Genomic DNA, 23,315 nt, shown 5'->3' with positions numbered 1-23,315 from the left:
TGTGTTTGTGGTTTTGATTCTGAATGCATCATAAATCGATCACGTTGAAGGTAAAATGTGTCGGCGATTTGAACAAATCTGTGTCATTATTCCACTTCAATTAGCAAGACCAGGTAATAGAGCGACTCACAAGAAGTATACAAGCCAAACATGAGTTTATTGTTTAAAAGTATAGTTTCCATTATTGTTACATCCACAAAACACAGTGAGATTACCACAGTACTGTTTCACTTAAAATATAGGTAGGTATGCGCAAAACAACCACAAAATATACATTTAAAATTATTTAAAGGTTGTTAAAATAAGGAAAAAAAATGTTTCTTTTCCCCTTAATGCAAATAAGGTTTCTTTTTTTTCCCCCCTTAATGCTTTTCATAACGTAACACCACCCAAAAAAAAAAAAAAAAAGTCAAGCAAATCAGAGTCTTTGGCCTCTGGTTTCACACATTGTTTTTACGTACGTATACTGTAGTGCATTTATCACAGTCGGTCACACTAATGTGGACCAGACGCAGCCTGCCTGTAGGATTAGTTGATTTTGAGGCTTTATAGACACTTATACAACCTGATGTTCTTGCCTGCGAGCAGGCTATGAGTGATGTGCAGCTATCACAGGCTTTGACCCACTCTTTCGGAATCCCCTTTTGTAATCTGGGATTACACGTAATCCATTTCTGCAAGATAGGAGCTTCCCCGTGTCGCGGTAAGCAGCTCGTTGGAATACGGAGAGCAAGTTGGGGATTACGTTGCACAAATGACGCAGATGTGGTGGGGATGTGGGGGGGGGGGACTTTATAAATTAAATCTGGGAAGTATTAACACTTTTCACTTACAGTGTCAGACTCAAAATTATTCTGCCTGTTTTTGTTCACTTCTTCATCTTGAGGTCAGCTTCAATGGCACAGCGGCGCCCTCTGGTGCCTCCGTCCTGCACGGACAGAAGAAATTGTGCAGTTGTATGATTTAACTGCTTCAATAGCAACAGTTAAAGCTCTAATTTACTTGACTGACTCCTTTGGATTACAAATGGGAATTATTTTGATTATCTTCATAACGGCACAATGATTGATTCAGATCCAGTAAATGTATTTTTCCAATAACTGTATTCATCCCTCCATCCCTTGTCCTGTTCAGTCACTACTACACTCGAGTGGAGCCTATCCCAACTGACTGTGGTCAAAAGTCACTATACCCTGGATTGATTGCTAATCGATCACATGGCACAGAGTTACCGATCCCATATTGGCGGCTGTGTTTCTCTACACGATCAGTGACGTCAATAACTTGACTTTTGTGTGTGTTTTTTTGTTTTTTGTTTTGTGTACTTACAAAAAGAGACAGCAGAAAAGCAGGAGAAGACATGGAGAAGGTGTCCTGTGAGAAGCAAAATTACATCAGAACCGGGATTCAAAAGAAGAAATGAGGCAACTATTGGTTAGAGCTACTTTACATTTGCTTTCTTGTGTTTTGATGACTTCAGTCCAGGAGAAGAACATGCATACATGACTGAATTTAACTGCTGTGATCCCATTCTGGGATAATTAATCACTTCTTTTAATTCTAGCGATGCACCTTGTCTGTGGAATCCTGCCGTCGCAAGCCCTCACGGCCCCTCAGGCCCTTGGCGGTAATACCAGACTCGGACGTCTCCATGATGAGCTGGGTGGCTAGAAACTGCTGGATCTGCTCCAGGACGTCACGCTGCATCTCCACGGCCATGTGGTACACATCATGATCCAGGCTGTTGTACATGACGGCGTTCTGAAACATCAGCATGATGTCCCGCTGGAACTCGGCCGTGGTTCGCATGGAACCGCTTTCGATGTTCTTCTTAATGGTTGCCAGGTCCATGGGCCTGCACAAAGACACAATGTGAACTGAGAGCATCAGATCTCACCAATATCAACGCCATCTGCACAAATCAGTTCAGGTCAGTGGGTTTAGTGTTTTGATTATAATGTTGTGAACAGTACCAACTATTTCTATCAATGTGTCACAGACGCATGTTACCATGTCAAGGTAGGGAAAAGAAAAAACAAGTCAGCGAGTTGAACTCTAGTGCAATCTTACCTGTGCACAATGCTATGATATCCTGGTGCAATTTCATCTGTCACCGGCTGCAGGAAGACATTTGCATATCTGAAAGTAGTCCCATAAAAGAGATGAATGAAATCTCAAAGAATCAGACTCTGAAAATGCGTGCTCGAGGGTCAAAGGTGAAGGAAAGGATCACTTTATGGTGGCATTCGCCGCTAAAATTGTAGAGTGTAACTACATTTTTCATTTACTCACACGTGTGGCCAATAAATTAGCTGATGATTTTTTTTTTTTTTTTTTTTTTAAATTCTGTTGCAGACAAACATCTGCACCATACTTCAATTTTTCAGTCATGGTTAAAATGAGTCTGCTATACATTTAAAAAAAAAAAAAAAAAAGAATATCCTTGTACAACTGAACATGGCCTAAATATTAAAAAGAAAAAAAGTGCAGTTTTCTAAGAATTCACATATACCTGCTAGTCTTACCTGTGATTGGCAGCGGCGCGCCATACCAACATAATGGCCTTCTTCCAGATCTTGTGAGCCTGTAGCGCCTCCAGGTCCTCACTGCACAAAGAGCTACACAAGAAAGTCATAAAAATTGTGCGAGCTAGCAGAACCTTCAGAGACACAATGGAACTCGGAAGTAGACAGAAATGAAAAGAAAAAAACTATTTGTGTGCAGGAGAGTAACCCCCCCCCAACCCCCACCCCACCCCCACTCACAACTGTGACGATGCGGGGCTGCTGGGGATGGAGTCGGCCGCGGTGTGGAGCTGCAGAGATGACGAAGCGGTGTGGAGGCTGCACGCGTCCTCGCTCTCGCTGGCCACGCGCTCCATCTCCATCTCTCCGTCGGGCTCTGACGAGAACCCCTCGGCGCCGTCTCCATCTTCTTCTTCCTCCTCCTCCTCCTCCTCGTCCTCGTCTTCCGGCCCGTTGACCTCATTGTCCAGATTTGTCCCTGAGGCGTTTTCTTTACTATCGACACTTCCTTCGCTCTCGTCCTTTATCTCCTGCAAAGATGGCGAATGCGGGAGATGATGCAAAAACGTTGCCTCCAGCACAATCACACAGTTAGAGGTACTATGACAAGTTTGATGCGGTGGTGTACCTCCTTTACACGTCTTTCTGTCACGGGGAAATCGTCTAACACTGATTCTGCAAACAAATGCACTTCTTTAGGGTTTGCCGGCGCAAGCTAACGAGATCAAACAAGCGCTTTAGCTGCATGTTATGAAGCCGGTGAAACCCCACAATGTATTTATACAATACATGCGTGCGCTTACCCTGACTGGCGGCTTCAGGTTTTTGCCTTGCCCATCTCTCTTCCAAAGACATGTGGATTTTATGGTGCGCCGCGTCTCTCGCGGCCTCGGGCTGTGCAGGTGCTCCACTGTGGCAGTGCACAAAACTCCTGGAATTGCACGAGGATGAGGAGGTTGGCGGAAGGCCACTCAGTCCCACTGGGGTTGCCGCATCGCAGTTATCTTGACTACCGCACGCGGAGGACAGCTCGGCTGAAGTTTTGCCCTGAATATCTAACTCGTCTGCTTGATTCCTTGTCGGGCTACAGTGGAGCGATGAGGACTGAGGAACCCCCGGGGGGTCTTGGGTATGGAACGTTTCAGCCTGCCAGGCACCGGGAAGAGTGTGGCCGTTCTCTTCGCACAGAAAAAGAGCAGCCTCCACCGCAGCCGCATCCAAAGCATCTGAAGCCTAGGTAGAAGAGAATTTACGCAGTTCTCCTAAACGTTTCCCATGTCTCGTTGCGAAATACCTACATTGCGAAATCATTTCACTTGATCCAATTTTCAGTTTACTGCATTAAAAGTGAGCAAAGGTAGGTGCCCAATGAGTTTTTGATACAAGTTGCCTGTCCCCAATCATCATCATCATCACCTTGTCCTCAATGATGGCGATGATGTCCCCGACCGTCTTCAGATCCAGTTCATCTGCCATGTAGGAAACTGTCACATCCTCCTCGCTCAGCTCGGACACTTTCACACCTGCGGTGGCAGGCTGGCACCCGAAGGACGCAGATGGCGTGATCACGTCCACCTCTGCAAATGAATGACACATCACGGCGTAGAAAATCACCCACATAAAGTAGCTGCAATTAAGACCATTTAACCAATTGTAGGTAAGTGCAGCTGTAGCGTTATTGATATCCAACACTAAATTTTGTGTAAAAATTTTGTATACAATACCGATTAGGGATATTGATTTAACAAGTTTATTACGGTGGTTGCATGTTTCCAGTAGTATAAAACTGTGATGCATCATATTGAGTGGCATTTCTAACATTTTGGTTACGTTTATAATGCTTTGATGTCGCGGGCGGGTGTGTAATCAGGGGGGGGGGGGGGGGGGGAAACGTATTTTATAACCTGTCGACCAAGATACAACTAAACAACTATAAAAATCTACGATATTTTGTTAAGAGATTAATTGTTTCAAGAACTTGTTTATCTTGAAAAATAATCAACAGATTAATTGATTATTAAAATAATCATTTGTTGCAGCCCTACTTGTGTCATAATTCATTAGTGATCAAAAAGTATTTTTGTTGAAAAAACTGAAAATTGACAGCTAATCCCAGATTTTTTAAATCAGACCACTGCGATTACAAATATGATAATAATAAAATGAATGTCTTGGATAATTTTGGAAGAAACAACCTACAGAAAAATGTCAGCGCAAAGATATAAATTCCTAAGTATTTTATATAACAGCACGTTGTGCATGTATGCGTTTGGAACCTGAACATGCTGAGGCAGCAGATTTCACTGGAGCAGGGGTGGTGCCGGAGGCGGAGTCTGTGCTGACCATGAATCCTAACTGGGCCGAGAAGTGTGCTGGTCCCGCCTCCAGGAGTCGAGACAACATCGGAGCACCTGCCAATGGAGGTACCGGCAACATCAACGCAACAAGTGGAAGATTTTTTTTTGCTTTACAGCTATCGGTGATCGTATGCAGTAGATTGTGCAGGTGTAGCTCCTCAAATGTCCAGTTTTTTTTTGTTTTTACCTGATGCTGGAGAGAAGGGCAGAGTCAACTGCAAGTCATGTGCCGCCGTCATATTACCGGCGGACATGTCACGCTCTCCAGTCTGACACACATACGGTACATACTTTTGCTTCCAATACAAATGATGAAATTCACTTGCATTGTTAATTTGAACATGTTCCGCCTACCAATCTGGATGTCGTGGCCAAGATGTTGCCTTTCTTCAGCAGCTCGGAGAGGAGTGGAGATGGGGGCGGTGTGCCTCTCTGGGCCAGGAGCTTCTTCTGGGTGGGGTCATCACCCAGCGGCGGGTTCTCGTTACCGGAGCCGGAAGAGTCGGCAAATGACATCAACCTGACGCATCCTGAAGCCTAAAGACAGGCAGGGAAAGAATCAGAAACGGCGGGTAGGAACACACACTGCTGTATAAACACACTGTTGGACTTACATCTTTTGTGGACGAAAAATCGGGATGCAAGCACGGGAGAGGGTCACCTGATGGAAACTCAAGGCTGGTTGAGTTACAACCCGTGGGCGAATGCATGGTGGCGCCTGCCACGCGCCGAGGTGTGTTCTTTGCTACCTGTCTGGCTGAAAGAGAGAGGAACAGCATTAGGATTTGTTTCTTATCAGCGGCACCGTCACAAATAATAGATAGCTCGATGTCTGCGGTAAAGGCGATACCCTGATAGGCAGCGTCTGTGACTTTTCTTTTCAACTCGCCTTCTTCCTCTTCCAGTTTCTGTTTCCTACCCGACACAATACATTTATATGCACTTAACAATGGCTGTGTGCAGGAATGTGTAGAATGTATTCATTCATTAAAGCAGAGCATCATCGTCATCTTATTAACTTCGTAAAGGCAAAAAAATAGAGATTGCATCTTTGGGTGAACAGAGAATTTGCTGCGTCTTACCGCTGGATTTCCTTCCATAATTCTTCCAGTTTGGAATCTAGATGACCGGCTTGAATGAGTTCCGACTCTCTCTTCAGTGTCCTACGGGTTGCAAACAGGGTTTAAATACCATGGATGTGTCCTAATATTTCACGTTTTATGATAACTGATTGCTGTATTTTGTTAAAAGGTTAAAAAAAAAAAAAAGACTTAAGACAGTACTGTACTGTATATTTACACCACCACCACCACCAAAGTTGTATTGGTGTACCTGTGCTCCTCTTGGGTTTGTTTGATCAACTTTTTTAATTCATCAATCCTTTGAGCCGTCAGCCTGCGCACTATCACATCCCCCACTGTCTCTACCACCTCCCCCTTCTCGCCTCGCTTCCTCCTGCAAACACAGGATGACAGTGAAACCTCGCCGTGTAGGGAACTGCAGTCATCCAGGTGTCATATTGTTTTTGCCTGCAATACATGCTTGGTTTCCATCACTCACTTTGGGGCTTCAGTGGTTTCCAGTAGCTCGGAATACTTGGAGGCACAGTGCTGTGAACAGAAATAGAGTCAATTGTATATAGTGCATAAAAGCCTTTTTTCTGCAGTGAAGGACATTGGTGGACATGTCATGCCTTTTGAGAGAACCAGTCAGGTGGCCGCCCGGGTTCTGCAAATGGTTTGATGCCTCGACTGACAGAGACCCTGCAAATTTAAAGATGAAACACGTGATTTTTTTTTTTTTTTTCAAGGTCAGAATTCAGCCATTTCTCAAGAACTTTTTAAATCAATTATATAGTGACACAAACTCACATCCTTAATGCGCAGCACACACATTTATATTATTTTAATTGGGTTCCTGGTACCATTTTTTTTTGCATGCCGGTGTGCATTTGTCTGCATTACGTACACTATGTCAGTACAGTTACTATACATATAACACAAGTTGGGTAACTGTACTGTATGCATACCCTTGAGATGATTCATCATTATCAGTAAGTCATTGACTATTAGCGAAGTCGAACGGGCAAATAAAAATATGGCTGGCCATCATTTTTAATTTGGGAAAATTGAGTTTAACACTTGTGGGTTGAAGTGCATAGAAAAACTGTTAAATACCAGTTCTGGTCTCCACTCTTCATGACCGATGTGGCCAAACACAGCTTCTCCCTGAGTGACCATGCTTCTGTTGGGCCAATCACAAGCAGCTTGTGTTCTGCAGATCACAAAAAAAAAAAAAAGAGTAAAGTAATCCCAGCTCATGATAAACCTGAATATTCATTTTAAACATAGGAAAGTGCTGCCATTCCCCGGCCTTTCCCTACTGCATGCTAACTCAACCTGAAATCCAAATCCTTTGTACTCATTGCACGGCTGAGTAGCAGCACACACACATGTTCACGCGCACACACACAGAGTGTGTCCAGCTGAAGTGTCTGTAAACAGAGGTGTCAGCTGGAGAGACCTGCAGGTTGAGCGGCGGTGCAGCCAAACTTTGTGGCCCCAAAAAAAAAAAAAAAAAAAACCAAATTCGGCTAGCACATAGCAAGTCACAGCAACATCTCCCGTGTGCCGACATTACTCACTTCCAACGCCGTTTGCCATCTTCCTGTCATCCCCACACGCCGCACATCCTGCCACACGCAAACCCCGTCAGTTAATACCACTTGGATTATCGCGACGCGACGCGTGAACGAGTAAACAAACCACAAGCGTGCCGGTTACCTTAACAAAAAAAAAAAAAAATGTGAACACTCCCCGAGGGTTTCCTCGTTGACGTTAGCTCGCGCGCCCCATCCTCATATTGTGCGCCTTAGCTTAGCGTTAACTTCAATATCAAGTCGCTCCGTCACAATGCTGCATTTGCTTCAGCGTCCGGGCTTGATTCGAAGCACGACTCGGTCCACGTTCCTGACCGAGCAGTCGGACAAGAGGAGAAAAGAGAGCTAAGTGTTCGTACGAGTCACCGTCGTCATTTATCATTTAAAAGTAGCTAGCTACATGCTGTGTGCCGTGTGCACGCCCACTAACACGGGCACTCAATGATGATGGTAGCGGGCGCGCGCACGCACGCGCACACACACACACACACGCACGCACGCCCACGCACGCACGCACAAAGCTGTGTCTGCTTCAACGCTTCAATTAGAAGGATGAATAAAAATGACCGTTTTCATGATAAATACGTGGCAAGTATTGTGCCACCACAACCCTTGTGACAAAGTAACTAAATACATATAATTTTGTGGCACTTTATACAACCACTCAATTGGAATCCCTAATAACCACTTTATAGATGCTAGCCTCAAATATTTATGGGTCAGTATCACTGTAACGCACTCTTGGCGTTCACGTCAGATTCACAGAGTCGTCATGAAAATGTAGCAGAAATTGCATGCTGTCCACTCTGTTAATAGTAGGTAATTACACCCCTTACAGGTTCCGTGCCATTAAAATCCAATTTCCCCCATTGTTTTATGCAAAACATTGTCAAAATGAGTCCTGTGACCTGGTTTGAACTTGACATCTATGCGATTTTCTCGATGTATGCAATCGCCGTTTGAAACGCAAAAGGGGGCAAAACGAACCGATCAGAATCGGGTCTTGTTGTGACGTAGGTAGGCTACGCGTTACGCAAGGTTATTTGTGGTTGCTACGCTCAACTCGGAAAAATTGGCTGCGCCACAACACGGCTGTGGCACGTGCAAAGCTTTACTTTTGCATCACCTGCCAGCCTCCGAAAAGTTGAGGAGTTAATGACTTCAATTTACTTGGGGAGAAACTCCCAAGCATTTCAGAACCAGAGTTGTGCTGTGTTCGATCACATTTCTTGGAGGTTGACTTTGATGCCCATTGAATATTATGTCGAACATCATTAGGAAGGACGCTATCGTCTCGAAGCTTTCTACTTCAAATGAATACAACATGGGCATATCTTCACTGTATTGTGAGGCCCTTGCCGTGACACTGACAGACAACAGTGAAACATTTGCAGTTCCGTCTTGGCTCTTCCACAAAGAGAGCCCATTGATTAGTGGGATACAAATGGTAACGAGGCACCTGACATTTAACGCCACAACACTGACACTTGCCCCCCCCCCCCCCCCCCCGTGCTTTGTGTAATAACTGAAGACTCTTTGGGAAAGACTGCATCAGACATTGAAGCAAAATCGTTGTCATTTGCACTGTCAGGCATATTGATTTCAGATGTAGTTTTCAGTTTGAATTCATCAATTCCAAACAAAGAACAGTTTTCTATTACACTTCATTAAATTGTGCAGGTGTACCTAATGTTGTGGCCGGTGCACGTAGCTAAAAGCCATTACGTGTGGCAATTTCATAAATAATGCATGTACTTGTAAGGAGACTGACTTCCGATCAGGCAGTGTTGGTTCATTTCCCACTCAGCGCGAGTGTGAATGGTGGCATGTGCGATCAGTCCGGCGTGTAGAAGCCAACTGGGATAGGTTCCAGCTCAGCGTCACCTTGAATACGATAAGCAGTTACAGACAATGAATGGATATGTAAATGCATTCGGAATCCAATGATTTTTGTACTAACGTCAACGCTGAATCCAAAATTGGAAATGCCAAGAAAACAAGGTTGTGAGCTTTTTAAAAAAAAATTTTTTTATAAATAATCTCCAAGTCAGGTATAAAAATGTGCTTTTCATTAGAGCACCCCACCAGCTTGAGTTCATCCACTGTCATCCATGTTGGTCGGTGCAGCACCGCATGCTGCCTTGCACCTCTGCACTGAGCCCACGCTGGGGGCAGAACCAGCGCTAATTAATTGAAGGAGGGAACCTGTTGAGGCTTCCCTCCTCATCTTTGCCATTAATCACACTTCATTTGATGCTGCAAGTTGCTGCTCGGGACTCAAGCACACTTCTCCAAAAAAAAAAGGAGCGTCTCGCGGTGAGTGATGTTTGTGATTTGTTTTAATTAGGACTAAGGAGAAATGTCTACTTTTTATATTTGAGTGGAGGTTATTTAAAACATCCTTAAGAAATGCAGCACCTCTTATGTTATATATATATATATATGTATATTAGTGTGCTGGTTGAACATCTACTGAAGCATGTGTGAATTATAGATGATTATTATTGAACTCATTTTCATTGCATTTGGCATACACAGACTGAACAAAAATATAAAAGAATATTGTTTGTTGTTAGTCCGATATGGGTGAAGAAGCTCATTGTGTCTACTGAACCATTAATTACATATATATACCCCGTATGTATAACACCTATAAATGCGAAACCGCACCTCGGTTTTGTACAACATAAACATGTTAATGTTAGATTTATTTACATGTCTCATGTCGCGCCCATCAGGGGAGCATCTCTGCCCTCCTCCTCTGAGACCCTCGCTGCGACACGTGCAGCTGAGACCCAGGGCGAAGAATTAATGAGCAAATTGAAACAGACTCAATACTCACGGCCCAGTTGCCTTCAATTATCAGTCGCCGAAACACACACGCTGCCGTTTTCGCTGTGTAAAATGGCCACGCTGAATTTCTCCATGCATGTCTTACTGCAGGCAAGGAAGCAGCAGGATGTCCAACAACATGGCCAAGATTGCGGATGCGCGAAAGACGGTTGAGCAATTAAAGCTCGAGGTCAACATAGAGAGGATGATGGTATGTGTACTTGACGTTGGTACAGAGCAAAAAGGACAGTACGGTAGAAAAGAAGCACATTTCTTGTTACATTTTGAATGGGCCTACTACAAATACTTTGATTTCAGCACTTTGGGAGACGTGCTAATTTGTGTTCAGCAGATTTCCTGAATGAGCAATGACTTAAGGCAATTAGCCACTCAGTGTACCAACAATTTCCACCAATCTTGCATAAATTTCAAATACAAGTCCTTTATTTTTTCGTGGTTAAGTGGTGCTGAATGAGTTAAACAAGTGTTTTTGTGTGAGGAATTTTCAGTCAATCCGATTTTTTGGGGTGAGCGACTCTCCCTTTAGTGTAATAATATAAATTATTATTTATTTAATTACTACATTTTCCATTTTGTCTTTCTCCTTATTATTGCGTTCAACAGTTTTATAACACATCATGTTTTGCTTATCCCAGGTATCCAAAGCAGCAGCGGATTTGATGGCCTATTGTGAAACTCATGCCAAAGATGACCCTCTGGTGACCCCCGTACCTTCCTCAGAGAACCCCTTTAGGGAGAAGAAAATATTCTGTGAAATACTGTAAACAGAGTAGCTATCAATGTATTTTTAGATTCGTTTTAATAGGAATGTCTTCCTGGTTGTGTGTTTTGTTGTTATGTAGTACGCAGAGGAATTTCCATGTTTGAAGCTGATAAAGACGGCAATAAAGACTTTCTGCAAAATGAGTGCAAAAGTTCATTTAAAAGAGCCTTTTACTCCCAGTGTTACTTCAGTTTGACTCCATGCCTCTTCTCTGGTCTCTTTCTTAATTTTCTTATTTATATTTTTGTCCAGTGATTGTTACATCATGATAGAGCATGTGAACATGAATAGCCCAGATTTGCTTATCTTACATGCAAGCCCCAATGTTTGTATTGTGCAACAAAGGATCCTGCAGTTACAATAACTGCCGCTAGGGGGCGAGGGGAGGCGGTATTTGCTTGGTATTGGGGATGTAGATGTTCGTTTTTCGGGCAATGCCTCATAGTTCTGAGGTTTGATGTTCGAATCTGGGTTCTGGCCTTCCTGATATTTTAATGCAGAATATTTTCTATTCTTATTATAATTGCGTCATTTATAAGGCTACTTATCAGCGGTTTAAAAAAGAAAAAATCAAAATGCTTTTGTTTCTCATGGTCTTTTTTTAAATTGACAATATACTGTACATAGATTAATCCAGTTTTCATGATTTATACATTTAATGAACACAATTATCAATATTACAATCCAAACAATGCTCTTGCTCTGACGTCATGCCACCTGTCTGGGTCATATTCTGGCACATGCTATGCTATGTTCTTTTTGTTGACATTTTGGTTACACATTGGCAAAGTGATTTGCAGTCTTTAGTCTAATGCTACACATTGAATTTATGTCCATAACCTTTGAAAATGTTGTCTTTTATTCGAGTTGGGAGAGGTTAGTCACTGTTGCAAATTGTCCCTAGTGTGTGGACGCGTGCAAGTGGGAGAGAAAAAAAAGAAAATGTTGGGTGTGGCCATGGCACACGCACACTTTTTTTTTTTTTTTTTTACAAATCGTGTGACAGGTGGCAACGTTCGCACATTTGCAAGCGAACCTCTGTCTGTCCCTCGAGAAGTGGAGGCGGAAGTTAAGGTATCGTACCGACCTTTTGTTCATCCTAACATCGTCGTTGTTTTGTAATTCACATTTGTGACATTTGCCATGTTCGGCGAGCAAAAACTCGTCTGACCAGTTCGATCGCGCTGTCCACAAACAGGCAGGTGAAAACGAGCTCCCGCTGAGTCGTTAATGCATGCAATTAATCAAATAAGAAAAAAAAAAAAACAGATTTATTCAACTGTATTCGTCTGCGGAAGCAGATTGAACGTCCAGTGCGTGGAACCGGCTGACTTTCTCAAACAGGATATCCTAGACCTGCTGAGGTGGAACCTTTGATATACTTCATCACTAAATGTTTGAGACAAAACTTGCCACTTAGGGAAATCAGTATATGTTGCTGGATTTCTTGATCGAAAAAGATCATATTTCGAATTTATTTGTAGAGTAGATTTTTTTTAAGCAGTATTTTCAAGGGCGGGGAAAGCAGTCAATTTTCAAGAAAAGTAAAAGTGCAATGAAAGAAAAAATTATTTCAGTAGTTCATCATGAAAAGCGAAACATATATTATACAATTTCATTAAATACAGGCCAATTACTATCTGCTGTGATTGCTCGAGAGATTGAATTTGGCGTTTCTGTAAGATATAAAGTAAAAGTAAAATCATGAAATGCCTCACTTTGTATGTAGTGAATCTCTACAATGTATGTTTCACTTTTTGAATTGAAAGACTGAAATCATTTTCCGTCATGTTCTAATATAGTGAGTTGCACTTGCATTTGATGTCTTAAGCACAACATTCTCTTGTTCACACACACACACCTTTGAGTGATGTGTTATCATGAGAACTTGACAAGCCATCAGAATATCATAAAATGAAAGATTATCAGTTTGCACTTTAAGCTCTTTTCAAAACAGAAAAACTAACTGGCTTCCTGTTTCTGTTTTTAGGCCTCGCCATGGCCAACTTTGGGGGCCACGCCATTCCTGGCTCATTCTTCTTGCTCTTTGGCTTATGGCTGACGGTCAAACACACTCTCCAGCACTGCTGGAGGAAAAACCAGCCCAAAGGCAGAGCTGTTTTGCCTCCTTTCTTCAAACGAATGGACTACATCGAGGGAGGCTTGCAAATCTTTGCCTCGTTTGTCGGTCAGTCTTCCCTCTCGACGCATCATGGCAACCCTCCAAATCCGCTCTAAGCGATGTGGTCCTGTCTCAGGCATCATGGTGGAACAATTCGTTGTGGACGGGCCACATGCCCGCCTCTACGACGCGCACTCGTGGGTCAAACTGATGAACTGGCAGCACACCACCATGTACCTCTTTTTCGGCATCTCGGGAATCGCTTTGGTGGTGAGCACCGTGTCCAAACTGGTGCCAGTCGGCGTGGACCGCCTTGCTCTCTCCTTGGCTCTTTTTGTGGAAGGTAAGACCACTTTGGGCCTTTTCAGTTGAAACAAAAAGCTGTGTTGTTGATTGAAGGATTGTCTCATGGCCAGGTGTCCCCAAACCTTTTGATGATACAGAATATTGGTGTTCCGCATGCAGTAGTCATGCACTTAGTGAGCTACATGTTCTTGTTTTGTGACCCAGGATTTCTGTTCTACTACCACGTGCACAGTCGCCCCCCACTGGACGCCCACATCCACTCCCTGCTGCTGGTGGCCGTGTTCAGTGGGTCGGCCAGCACCATGCTGGAAGTGTTCATGAGGGACCACTTTATCCTTGAGATGCTCAAAGCGTGCTTGTTCATCCTGCAGGGCTCGTGGTTCTACCAGGTAATGCTGACAACATGCTGATGCAAAAACTAACACTGTTCAACAAATTTGTACAATTTTTTTTTAATTTAAAAAATCCGTTCCAACTTTTCAGGCAGATTTTTTTTTTCAGCAAATGATCAACTCCATAACGTTTGGAGGACGATGATCAATTGTAGTTCATTATGACCTTTCCTAAAGTGCTTGTTGTTTACCGCAGCGTTTGAACCTCATTCCAGATCGGTTTCGTTCTTTATCCGCTGAGCGGCCCGCAGTGGGATTTGACTTTGCATAACAACATCATGTTTGTCACCATGTGCTTCTGCTGGCATTTGGCAGTGGCTTTGTTTGTCGTCTCCTGCACCTCGGCTGCTGTTTGGATGTGAGTATCCCGTCTTTTTGCAAGCTGCACAATTCAACTCGGGATTATTCATTGAACAATCTTTATTACACTTGTAGAACTGTACTGAGAGTAGTGCCTAATACTGGAGGACTTTTCCATTCAACTAAAATGCATATTTAGTTTTTATTCAAACTACCCTTTAATGTCAGTAAAAAAAATAAAATGATCTTTTTTTCTGGAATGATCAGTTTCAAATTAAGCTTCCTTCATCAAGTGTTTTGTCCACGCTACAAAAAGCTTGCTTGTAAATGTGTAACCTGTTTTTGTTTGTTTGTTCCCAAAGCACCATAAGGAGATTCTCCAAAAGGGCACGAGACATCGAGATGGTGATGCGAAATAAAATGTCCACTGCAAACTCAGAGAAAGCTTTGCTCGAAGAGTCAGAGGAGGAGTAACGACTTTAAAATGTCAACATTGCTTTGTTGAAAACACGTACTTTATTTGCAGCTATCTTAACTGAATTTACACCCTTTTAATGATTTTTAAATCTGATGTTATTCTGGTACAAAATGCTCACAGTGGGTCCTGTTGCAAAAACACCCATCCATCCATTTCTATCCTGCTTGGCCTTATTAGGTTCACAAATGAGCTGGTGGGGTACACCCCGGACTTGTCATCAGTTAACTGATTGTCACATCTAGACAAACGATATTTCCCACTCCCATGGACAACTGAGAGTGTGTGGTAGGAAGTCATAATACCTACAGGAAACCAATGTACTAGGCTGGCCCTTGACATTTTACTAACATTTACCATACATGTACCGGTAATTAAAAAAAAAAAAAAAGAGGTTGTGTTTAACCATTTTTTCTTGTCAATCATTAAAATGTAATAAATGCAAACAATGAAGTTGTGAGATTTAATCAGTACTCATAATTTAACATCTTCAAGATTAAGGGGAGTGGAACTGATGAAATGTAGATGAGGAAGGTTTTTTTTTTTTTTTAAATGTGGTCAAAGAGAACTAAACATGAACGTGATTTTGAGTTAGACATTAAAAGATTACACACTGAAAAGCCACTATTACATAAACACAAATAACGGAGGACAAAAAACGGCAAGCTCATATCACTGAGGAGGTGCAGGTGGGAGATCGGGCGGACATTTTGGCGAAGGCGCCGTGGTGACGACGACCGTGGAGACAGATTTGGGGGCAGCTGTCGCCATGTGCTGCTGGAGCTGCTGCGCCTGGACCGTCTGGATACGAACCTAGACAAGCGGAAGGTGAGGGTCAACACCGGATAAGGAAGTGAGCTACTACTGATGTACACTATGACTTGTAATTGCTGCCACGCGTGGGGAAAAAGTGAAGCACTTGCGAATACTTCCCTAATGGACTGTCTGTGCATGGTGCTGCTGCGACAAATGCGCCGTGTCAAGTTCCTGCTACCAACCTGTGTGGCCTGTCCTTGCTGCTGGAGCTGCTGGAACTGTTGCGCTGTGACAAAGCTGACTGGTTTGTTCCCAGCAATCAGTTTGGTGCCTGCAGGCATTGTGGTTAGGATGATGTTCCGACCCAAACTGCTGATGCTGCACGGAGAGCGGAGAAGCGGGCGACAGGCGACATCATGTAAGTCTATCGGAACAATATTGACTACAGTGCGTCTGTTGAGACTTACTTTGTGTTGAGACTCCCCTTCACAATTGGTGTGGTCACCACACTTTTACTTTTCAGTGGTTGGTTGAGGACAGATAGCGGGACTGTGATGCGGGCAGGTAACTTGCCCTATGATGAGGTAAATAGAGCATTGTTGCCATGGTCTCTGTGTGTTTAGGCAACGTAATAGATAAAGAGCAACATAAACACGACCCTTCTCGTCTTAGATGAGTAATCTTGACCCAAACTCAACATTAGGGCCGCAACTAACTATTATTTTAATAATCGATTAATCGGCCGATGAAATGCTATACACGATATAATATGGCCCATAATGAACTCTCTTACCGTCTGTGTGTTGACCACAGGAGCAGGCACCTGGCGCATGGTTGCCGTAGCTGCCCCCAGCTTCAGAGGAGAGGCAGAGGCTCCCGAAGCCACCGTGATGGCCTTGGCGCCAGCAACGGTCATGACGTTGCCGCCGGTGGATACCGTTGCGGCTTTGCTGCCGCCGGCCGACGTCATCGTGATGGTCTGACCTTGTTTCTGCGGGATCACCCCGAGGCCCGGCATGATACGGATGGTGGTGCCGCTCTTGTCCGGGGAGCTGACGGTGGAGAAAGTCCGAGATTTCTGGTCGGCCACGGTAACGCCCAAAGTGGGCATCAGGCGTATGGCAGCGTCTCCCGCAGCCTTCAGCAGGGTGGAAGTGATGGGCGCGGTTTTGGCAGCGGATACCTCCCCCGTGCAGGACGCAGGGGCGGAAACGGACGGGTGAGGGGGCGTGACGTGGAGAGTGGCCGATATGCTCTTGCTACCGCCGGCGGCGCTCGTGCCCAGGAAGTCGGGAGTGAGTTTGACTGTCGCCACGGGGGATTTGGTGAGCGTGGCCATCATGTCCGGCGTGATCCGGAGTACAGTCTGGCCTTTGGCGTCCGTGGTGATGGAGGAGGGTGGAAGGCGCAAAACATCTTTACCCTGGATGCGGAGGTTTGTGGCGGTAAGTGGAATTCCCGCTGCTCCTGTGGTCTTCACTCCTAACTGGCCTGTGATGGACACCTTTGGAAGACAAAATACAAACGATAAAGCAGGGGGCGGCCATTTTGCCACTTCATGATGACCAAAAATGACAGAAATGGCCAAGGCTCAAGTAACAACCAATCATGGCTTAGCTTGTGAAGGTCACATGACCAAACTCAGAACACCCGAGCAACTGTGATGTCATTTTCTGATGACAACAAGTGGCGAAATGACCACCCCCTGAGATGGATAAAAAATGGTCAATTTTGCTGCTTAATTCATATTCCACAAACAATATTTATCAAAATGCCGTGTTTAGGCACACGGAACATTACCCTTTAATTTAATTATTGCAAATGATTGTAAAACCAAATTCTAAAATGACACCAATTTCACATAGCGATGACTGTTTTGGTCCTCTTTTGGCAGCAATGAAATGTTCCCGTTTAGAAAAAACATGACGTATGGTTTACCTGTTTGATGTTTTGGCTGGCGACTCCTTGCAACACAGCCGGCGATGACGCAGGGATGTTGGCTGGGCTGCCCGGTGACACAGTCCGAGGTTTGGGCACGGTTGTCGTGGAAACCGACAAGGTGTTGGGCACCTGCACAGGACTGGCGGACTGGCTCCTCAAAGGCACCGACACAACTGCCTGTTTTGGACAAAATACACCCACATGGAGGTAATTGCATATTAAAAGAACACATGACCTCTTATTATTTCTCATTTTACCTGCGAGATGCCCTTGGTTGCCACAGACACCGGCATCCTGATCTGATGAGGGTTCTGATGGACCAAAGCAGCTTGCTGACTTCCCGACGGAGAACCCAGTCCGGGCTGAGCAGAGACGACCCGCACCTGAGGGAGGGAGCCTGCCGCCAGGTGGCTCACTATTCGGGCCGTGTGTTGCGAAGCGACGGGCTGAGATGCGGCTGGGCCGGCCTGACTGGCAGGTAAGACTGAGCCCAGCTGGGGCAAGGAGGGGGGAGACACCAGGAGAACGCTGAAAGAGACGAGTTGAGTTCATGCCAAGTGTTGTTGCTACACAACAGTGAGGAGAAGAAACACACCCCGGGCTGGATTTGATTGCATCAGGGACTGTGGTCTTAGTTGGTGTAGTGACTGTGCAAGGCAAGGGTGACTTTGGGGTCGGCGTAGAGGGTGTTGGCGACATGGGACCGGAACCTATATCCTGTCCTGCTTCCAAACATCCGGCGGTTTTACCGCCTCCTTCTTTATTGCCAGATTTCTAAAGGAATAAAACGAGATTTTAGGGCCTTAACCAAAATTTGCCACTCAAAAATTGGGACATTGAACAGCGACATGAAAATGTACTGTAAATATAGCTGAATAAATGACAGGGTCGTCATCTCACAGGCTTGGATGAAGGCTTCGGCTTTTGCTGCAGTGCCTTTCTTGCTTTTGCGGCAGCCGCTTGAGCCTGGTGGATCCTCTCTAGATGGGAGAGGAGAAAACATTCGCAGCAAAAAAGTCAAAGCCGCTAGTCTGATAGCCCAATTCTGATTTAGTGCCTGAATTACTGCCTATTGACATTTTACATTTACAACTGGCACGACCCATATCAAATATTACTGTTTACGCCCAAAGTCATGTGATCATGTAATCAACTGCACAAGTGGAAATAGAACAATTATACAAACATTACATAGCATTTAGTTGGCCTACTAGGTTGACTCTTCCTATTGGTTTGAAGGTAAGCTCAATTTTACTCTGTCACTGTCAGCAATTGCTTTCCATATCTAATGGTGACAGACGTGTGCAGTTCACAATCAATTCGAATACTGTACAAAGATGCTTCATTTACCCCAGTCTGTGCGACCCCGAGAGCAACCCCGCGAAAAAAAAAAAAAAAATGGTGCCCTTCTAGAAAATAAGCTGCCGCCTCCACGTTGTTGCTCACCAAACTCTTCTTGACTGCGGTTGCGGTGCAGGTAAATCCACAGTTTGCGACCGATGTCGTACTTCACACAGGGGTCCTTCTCGTAGTGTAGTCTATCCAAAGCCCCGCTGACAACCGTGTTCACCTAGGCGGCGCAAGAACGAGCCTCCGGTTTAATGAAGGGGATCGTCAAAAGGAAAAAAAAAAGTGGTCAGAATGTTTCGGAGGACATAGCCTCAACCTGTGCGCTTGTGACGTCGGGGGCAAGAAACTGCGAGTCCTTCAGCAGCTCACAGATTTCCGCCCGAGTTCCCTCTCCGTTGGGTAGCCTGGCCGCCGCGTCCCGCACTAGTCGGAAGAAAAGGGGCTTGAAAGCTTGCCTTTCTTTGGGTTTCACACACACACGCAAATGAAGCAACAACGGGGGCAAAAGCGCTAACCCAGAGAGAGGATGGTGACGTATGGCGGGCGGTTGGAGCGCAGTAGCGTGTGCTCCCGAGCCTTATTGAGAGACATTTCCTTATCGAATACTCCCTTAACGGGCCCCACTACCGATTCAAAGCCGTGCATGCGGAACGTGAAGGCTTTGTGGGGTTGGTTGTATCTCTGCTGCTCCTAATCAATGGAATCAAATGGAATTATTAGCACAAGTGCTTTTTATAAAAAATACACACACACACACAAAAAAAAAAAACAACAATAAAACAAATAAGAAAAGAAACCTGGATTTGGAAGAGTTGTCTCTCATCTCCCGTGCTGGGTCTCACCACATAATCAGTGGAACTGTTAAAAGATATTTCAGCACTTCAAAACGATATAAACACATGAAGTTTTTGAATTAGATTTGCATAGATTAAATCTTACACTCGTGGCATGGGGGGCGTTAACTCGGATAGCTCTTCGCTTTCCGTCTGTGGGTGACACACACGTTAATTTACATTTAGAAACAAACCATGTGCGCGGGTACAGACGTGTATTTTTAGCTATATATCGTGAATAGATTTGTAATACCTTCACCACAAAATCTTTAGAGTCCAACCACAGCTGACAGAGCGCAATTAAGTCCTTCTCTGCATCCTGAGCGGGGCCTAAAATAAAGCAAACAAACAATCTTCAAAAAGACCAGCGGGGCCTCGATTAGGACTGTCAATCATGGATCACTCTAACCGATCCACTTCCACAGCTGCGTTTCATCCACAAATTCCACGAATGGCAGGAAGCCGCTGGGGAGCGCCATGACGCCTTCTGTAAAACATTGAAGCAAAAAACAAAACGTGAATTGTGGGGCCAAAAAAAAAAAAAAAAAAAAGGGAAAATATGTATGAAACAGTTACTTTGAAACCTGTCTTTACATTTTAACAACGACATAACCTTAATGTCCTCACGAGTAAGGAAATTCAACGCACTAGTGAAACGGTAGATGTTACCGAGTAGAATGATATCATGTCAAATGGCTTTCCATCGGACCGCCTTACCTTTGCTCTCTCCTGCAAGAAACTGCAAGGCATGGAGGACCAAGTCAGACCAACAGGAGGCAGATGAAAACCAGGCGTTGAGTGAGCTGGCAGGAGACATCTGCCACATTTGGACTTTCTCCTCCAACTGGAGCGCATCCGCAACGAGCCATCGCAATCAAACTTTGGGTTTTCAACTCACACCGGCGAATAACGGAAGTACCAGTGAAGTGCCGGCGAGGTGCTCCGCCCTCAAGATGCTCTCCAACAAGCTGAAGAAACTGACGGCTAGTTCTTCCACGACAACCGGGCTGCTCGGAGGCTCCTCCAGGATTCTGCAATGACGACGGTTACGCATATTGATAAGGTGCGTTCCCATTCTTGTTCTTAGTGCTACGCCAAAACGTACTCCTCCTTGATGTTGGCCAGTGGTGTCAACGGCGCGTCTGGCATGGCGTTGATGATGTTCGCCAAAGGGGCTGCTGGGGCGTCGGAATTTAGCGCATCGCAGGGATCCTCAGATTCGACTTTCACCGTTCTCATTTTCTTTTTTCTTCTCTCTTCTTTGATTTTTTTCTTAGACAGAGACAGCTCAAAAAGTGCTGGAAGAGGAGAAAAAACAAAACAAAAAAAACGCTATTAGTAACAGAAGAAAGAGTTTAGTGTTAGTTATTGAAGCAGATTCACTCACGTAAGGCTGATTTGCGACCGATATTTGCCCTGGAGAGTATATCACTGAGGTGGATGTCGGAAGTCATCAAGTCCGGATGATCCTGAGGAGAAGAATCGCCTGTGATACGCTGCACAAGTTAACACTCGATCCATTTGAATCGTATCCAAACACCGCTTACCGGCTGTCGCTTCCTTTTCTCCCGATGGTTTTGTAGCATGGCTTTCAAGTCCCGCTCTCCGAGATGGATTTTTTCTGAAGGAAATGTCTTATTAAAATGGCCACGGAGAGTACTGCAATCCCGTGCTGTATCACAGTTCACCTATCATGGTCCCGCTATATTTAGGATTTTTCTGTCAACTGCCGCCAAGCCATACCGATAAACCAAAAATATCCATTCACTATTTTGTGCGTATTACAAAATAAAAATACAACTCACCAGTGGTCTTCATGTCTTGGGTAGAGAGGCTGGGCACAACTCTGAGTGAGACAGTGGGTGTCGGCGAGGAGGGGGACTGTGGTGCTGGGGTCCACAACGTTAGATCTATATGCATGTGCAATAAAGTACAGATACAGGTAAGTGAATGTATATGGGTACTTTTTTTTTCCCCCCCATCAAAACTTCCTAACATCCAAGAACCAGCTTGTGAGCTTGGAGAAGCGCATGAAGAAAAAAAACCCAAAACAGATAGTAAGAGATTAAGAAAAATACTGACCGTCATCATCAGATGAAGCATTACTGTCTCCACATTCTGTTTTAACCTCCTTTAAAATACGTCTCAGTCTTCTTCTAACTTTTTCTTCTCGTATTTCAGCGTGACTCCTCGTCTGTACCTTTTTCTTTGGTGGAGAGTCCAGACCATTGTGAACCGCAAAATCCAATAACTCCTGAAACGAGAAGAAATATTGAGACCAACGTATTGGTATATATTTTTTTCTATTGTTGTATTTTCAACATTTTTTTTTTTTGCAGAACTTACCTTTCGGGAGACGAGGATTTGTTTCAGCAGCCTGTGGTAATATTGCTGAAGAGAGTACAACTGTCGTCTTTGCTGAGACTTGGCACACAACTGTCTGTACTTGACAACTTCAGGGTTGAAGTAACCATCTGCGTTTAGATCATGAACAACACCATCACTGAGCAATGTTATGTTTTTGAAAAGTGACTCATCTGTGGGTGTGCAAATGACCTCTGAATAGTTTTTGTGCAAGATGAAGAGGATTTCCAAAATGAAAATTTCTGTTGTTGAACAGGTCGTCGACGGCGCTGCCCTGCTCTGCTTTGTTATTGTCGGGGAATTGTGGCAAAAATTGACTGAGGTGTTGCCGTTGGGAATCGGACAGCACTTCGGTCCAAGTGCTTTCACTCATCACAGAGAAGAAGATTTCAGGCTGATGACAAAACAGGAATCTAAGCCATCAACGTTTTAACAATCCACACAGTGTCAAAGCAGCGCTCATCACTTACATCTTCAAGTAGTTCCTCGGGCAGGCTGACCCTGCAGTTACCCAGCATGCACTCCTCAGTGATCTGACCATCCTCCTCCTCTTTAGGTTCAAGAGGGCCTGTAAGTATGTGAGTCAGGACATCCATCCTCCTCCTTCGCTGCCCCCTCACTGTTATTGAAATATCACAGCATCATTTAATACAGCACGTGTGAATAAAAGCCATGTCATTATTGCACGGTTAGCCTTTGAAATCTAATCTAACAGACGGCTTTCCGTGATACCAAACAACTAAGGAGTGTTTTTTTTTTGTAGCATGACTGATAGCACACAGCTTTGTGTTAGGAGCTACGACGTAATTTATTCTACCGAACCTTCAAACGGAAGTACCTACGCTGCACCCGCACTGCATGTTGCAATATATGCCTGTCTAAGCAGAACAGCACTTTTTAAAGCCACCAAAAAGTTCTCGCTTACCTGAGCCCACCCTATCTCTTGATGTGCCGAGGGGACTGTTTTATCGACGTACCGTTTTCTTCTACTGTAACTGAAATAACGTCGTCAAATGGAGCGCTCCGCTCTTTGTTCCCCCCTACAGGCGGCGAGGCTAACAACAGTAGGCACTGTGCTACACAAACTTGGCTTTCCCCCCCCCCAATTTTTGTGTAACAAGTTTTACTACAAACTGACAGTCTACGACATTAGTTAAAACGGTATTTTATTAACGAATATTAATAATAGATTAATGCAAATTAATTACAAGCAAATTACTTTCTGAAGTTAGTTTTGGGCAACGCAATTTGGTTAATGAAATACATAATGTGCGTGTTAACGATTTTTTTCACCATTTTTTTTTTCTTTCTTTTTTTTT

The 23,315-nt window shown here is 44.3% G+C and overlaps 4 protein-coding genes and 1 long non-coding RNA gene across 12 annotated transcripts; 3 read left to right on the top strand and 2 right to left on the bottom strand.

The window, feature by feature from the left end:
• Nucleotides 1-138: 138 nt before the first annotated feature.
• Nucleotides 139-7,996, bottom strand: LOC147133507 (bromodomain-containing protein 8-like). Of its 2 annotated transcripts, XM_086056968.1 has the most exons (21): nt 7,666-7,996; nt 7,527-7,574; nt 7,060-7,156; nt 6,576-6,645; nt 6,443-6,492; nt 6,215-6,337; nt 5,965-6,045; nt 5,733-5,797; nt 5,497-5,639; nt 5,237-5,419; nt 5,070-5,151; nt 4,802-4,936; nt 3,942-4,102; nt 3,329-3,758; nt 3,154-3,200; nt 2,766-3,055; nt 2,526-2,618; nt 2,071-2,139; nt 1,573-1,855; nt 1,330-1,374; nt 139-928 (listed from the first exon to the last, which is right to left on the bottom strand). In XM_086056968.1, the coding sequence occupies exons 2-21, from the start codon at nt 7,543-7,545 to the stop codon at nt 869-871; spliced, it is 2,526 nt and encodes an 841-aa protein (XP_085913094.1). In that variant the 5' UTR covers nt 7,546-7,574; nt 7,666-7,996; the 3' UTR covers nt 139-868. The 2 variants fall into 2 exon arrangements, with proteins under 2 accessions (XP_085913094.1, XP_085913096.1); XM_086056970.1 differs by lacking the exons at nt 6,443-6,492; nt 6,576-6,645; nt 7,060-7,156; nt 7,527-7,574; nt 7,666-7,996 and having other exon boundaries at nt 5,497-5,635.
• Nucleotides 793-4,401, top strand: LOC147133508 (uncharacterized). 3 transcript variants are annotated; one of them, XR_015090291.1, is made up of 5 exons: nt 793-1,434; nt 1,565-1,930; nt 3,616-3,762; nt 3,858-3,882; nt 3,984-4,401. It is a non-coding gene; the product is annotated as an uncharacterized LOC147133508 (long non-coding RNA). The 3 variants fall into 3 exon arrangements; XR_015090290.1 differs by having other exon boundaries at nt 2,725-3,762; XR_015090292.1 differs by lacking the exon at nt 3,858-3,882 and having other exon boundaries at nt 2,725-3,762.
• On the top strand, nt 5,309-15,205 carry tmem45b (transmembrane protein 45B). 3 transcript variants are annotated; one of them, XM_086056975.1, is made up of 6 exons: nt 5,309-5,454; nt 13,148-13,345; nt 13,416-13,622; nt 13,790-13,974; nt 14,193-14,335; nt 14,640-15,205. In XM_086056975.1, exons 2-6 carry the CDS (start codon nt 13,156-13,158, stop codon nt 14,749-14,751), a joined length of 837 nt encoding a protein of 278 aa, XP_085913101.1. In that variant the 5' UTR covers nt 5,309-5,454; nt 13,148-13,155; the 3' UTR covers nt 14,752-15,205. The 3 variants fall into 3 exon arrangements, with proteins under 3 accessions (XP_085913101.1, XP_085913100.1, XP_085913102.1); XM_086056974.1 differs by lacking the exon at nt 5,309-5,454 and adding an exon at nt 12,096-12,231; XM_086056976.1 differs by lacking the exon at nt 5,309-5,454 and adding an exon at nt 12,308-12,521.
• Nucleotides 5,323-11,297, top strand: gng8 (guanine nucleotide binding protein (G protein), gamma 8). 3 transcript variants are annotated; one of them, XM_086056978.1, is made up of 3 exons: nt 5,323-5,454; nt 10,485-10,584; nt 11,030-11,297. In XM_086056978.1, exons 2-3 carry the CDS (start codon nt 10,501-10,503, stop codon nt 11,156-11,158), a joined length of 213 nt encoding a protein of 70 aa, XP_085913104.1. In that variant the 5' UTR covers nt 5,323-5,454; nt 10,485-10,500; the 3' UTR covers nt 11,159-11,297. The 3 variants fall into 3 exon arrangements, with proteins under 3 accessions (XP_085913104.1, XP_085913105.1, XP_085913103.1); XM_086056979.1 differs by lacking the exon at nt 5,323-5,454 and adding an exon at nt 9,034-9,857; XM_086056977.1 differs by lacking the exon at nt 5,323-5,454 and having other exon boundaries at nt 9,034-10,584.
• Nucleotides 14,771-22,983, bottom strand: nfrkb (nuclear factor related to kappaB binding protein). Its single transcript, XM_086056967.1, has 26 exons — nt 22,922-22,983; nt 22,467-22,615; nt 22,189-22,390; nt 21,979-22,106; nt 21,715-21,886; nt 21,438-21,542; nt 21,180-21,253; nt 21,020-21,101; nt 20,738-20,930; nt 20,552-20,663; nt 20,350-20,476; nt 20,042-20,119; nt 19,886-19,962; nt 19,739-19,785; nt 19,597-19,657; nt 19,315-19,489; nt 19,116-19,222; nt 18,896-19,019; nt 18,350-18,429; nt 18,045-18,223; nt 17,707-17,977; nt 17,447-17,626; nt 16,302-17,012; nt 15,976-16,082; nt 15,751-15,886; nt 14,771-15,565 (listed from the first exon to the last, which is right to left on the bottom strand). Exons 2-26 carry the CDS (start codon nt 22,590-22,592, stop codon nt 15,425-15,427), a joined length of 3,795 nt encoding a protein of 1,264 aa, XP_085913093.1. The 5' UTR covers nt 22,593-22,615; nt 22,922-22,983; the 3' UTR covers nt 14,771-15,424.
• Nucleotides 22,984-23,315: the final 332 nt, after the last annotated feature.

Source organism: Filicampus tigris, chromosome 17, assembly GCF_054856515.1.
Source record: "Filicampus tigris isolate MCC_2025a chromosome 17, RoL_Ftig_1.0, whole genome shotgun sequence".
Taxonomy (NCBI): Eukaryota; Metazoa; Chordata; class Actinopteri; order Syngnathiformes; family Syngnathidae; genus Filicampus; species Filicampus tigris.
The sequence above is the reverse complement of the archived record's forward strand: the minus strand, read 5'-3'. Positions and strand labels throughout refer to the sequence as shown.

Coding starts and splice junctions, on each gene's coding strand:
- gng8 (XM_086056977.1), top strand. CDS start 10,471: ATGTCTTACTGCAGGCAAGGAAGCAGCAGGATGTCCAACAACATGGCC. Junction 10,585..11,029: donor TCAACATAGAGAGGATGATG/GTATGTGTACTT, acceptor TGCTTATCCCAG/GTATCCAAAGCAGCAGCGGA.
- tmem45b (XM_086056975.1), top strand. CDS start 13,156: ATGGCCAACTTTGGGGGCCACGCCATTCCTGGCTCATTCTTCTTGCTC. Junction 13,623..13,789: donor CTTGGCTCTTTTTGTGGAAG/GTAAGACCACTT, acceptor TTTGTGACCCAG/GATTTCTGTTCTACTACCAC. Junction 14,336..14,639: donor ACCTCGGCTGCTGTTTGGAT/GTGAGTATCCCG, acceptor TTGTTCCCAAAG/CACCATAAGGAGATTCTCCA.
- LOC147133507 (XM_086056968.1), bottom strand. Junction 2,619..2,765: donor AGCCCCGCATCGTCACAGTT/GTGAGTGGGGGT, acceptor TTTCTTGTGTAG/CTCTTTGTGCAGTGAGGACC. Junction 1,375..1,572: donor GGCAGGATTCCACAGACAAG/GTGCATCGCTAG, acceptor TGCTTCTCACAG/GACACCTTCTCCATGTCTTC.
- nfrkb (XM_086056967.1), bottom strand. CDS start 22,592: ATGGATGTCCTGACTCACATACTTACAGGCCCTCTTGAACCTAAAGAG. Junction 22,107..22,188: donor TGCACAAAAACTATTCAGAG/GTCATTTGCACA, acceptor ATCTAAACGCAG/ATGGTTACTTCAACCCTGAA. Junction 21,543..21,714: donor TGCTTCATCTGATGATGACG/GTCAGTATTTTT, acceptor ACATGCATATAG/ATCTAACGTTGTGGACCCCA.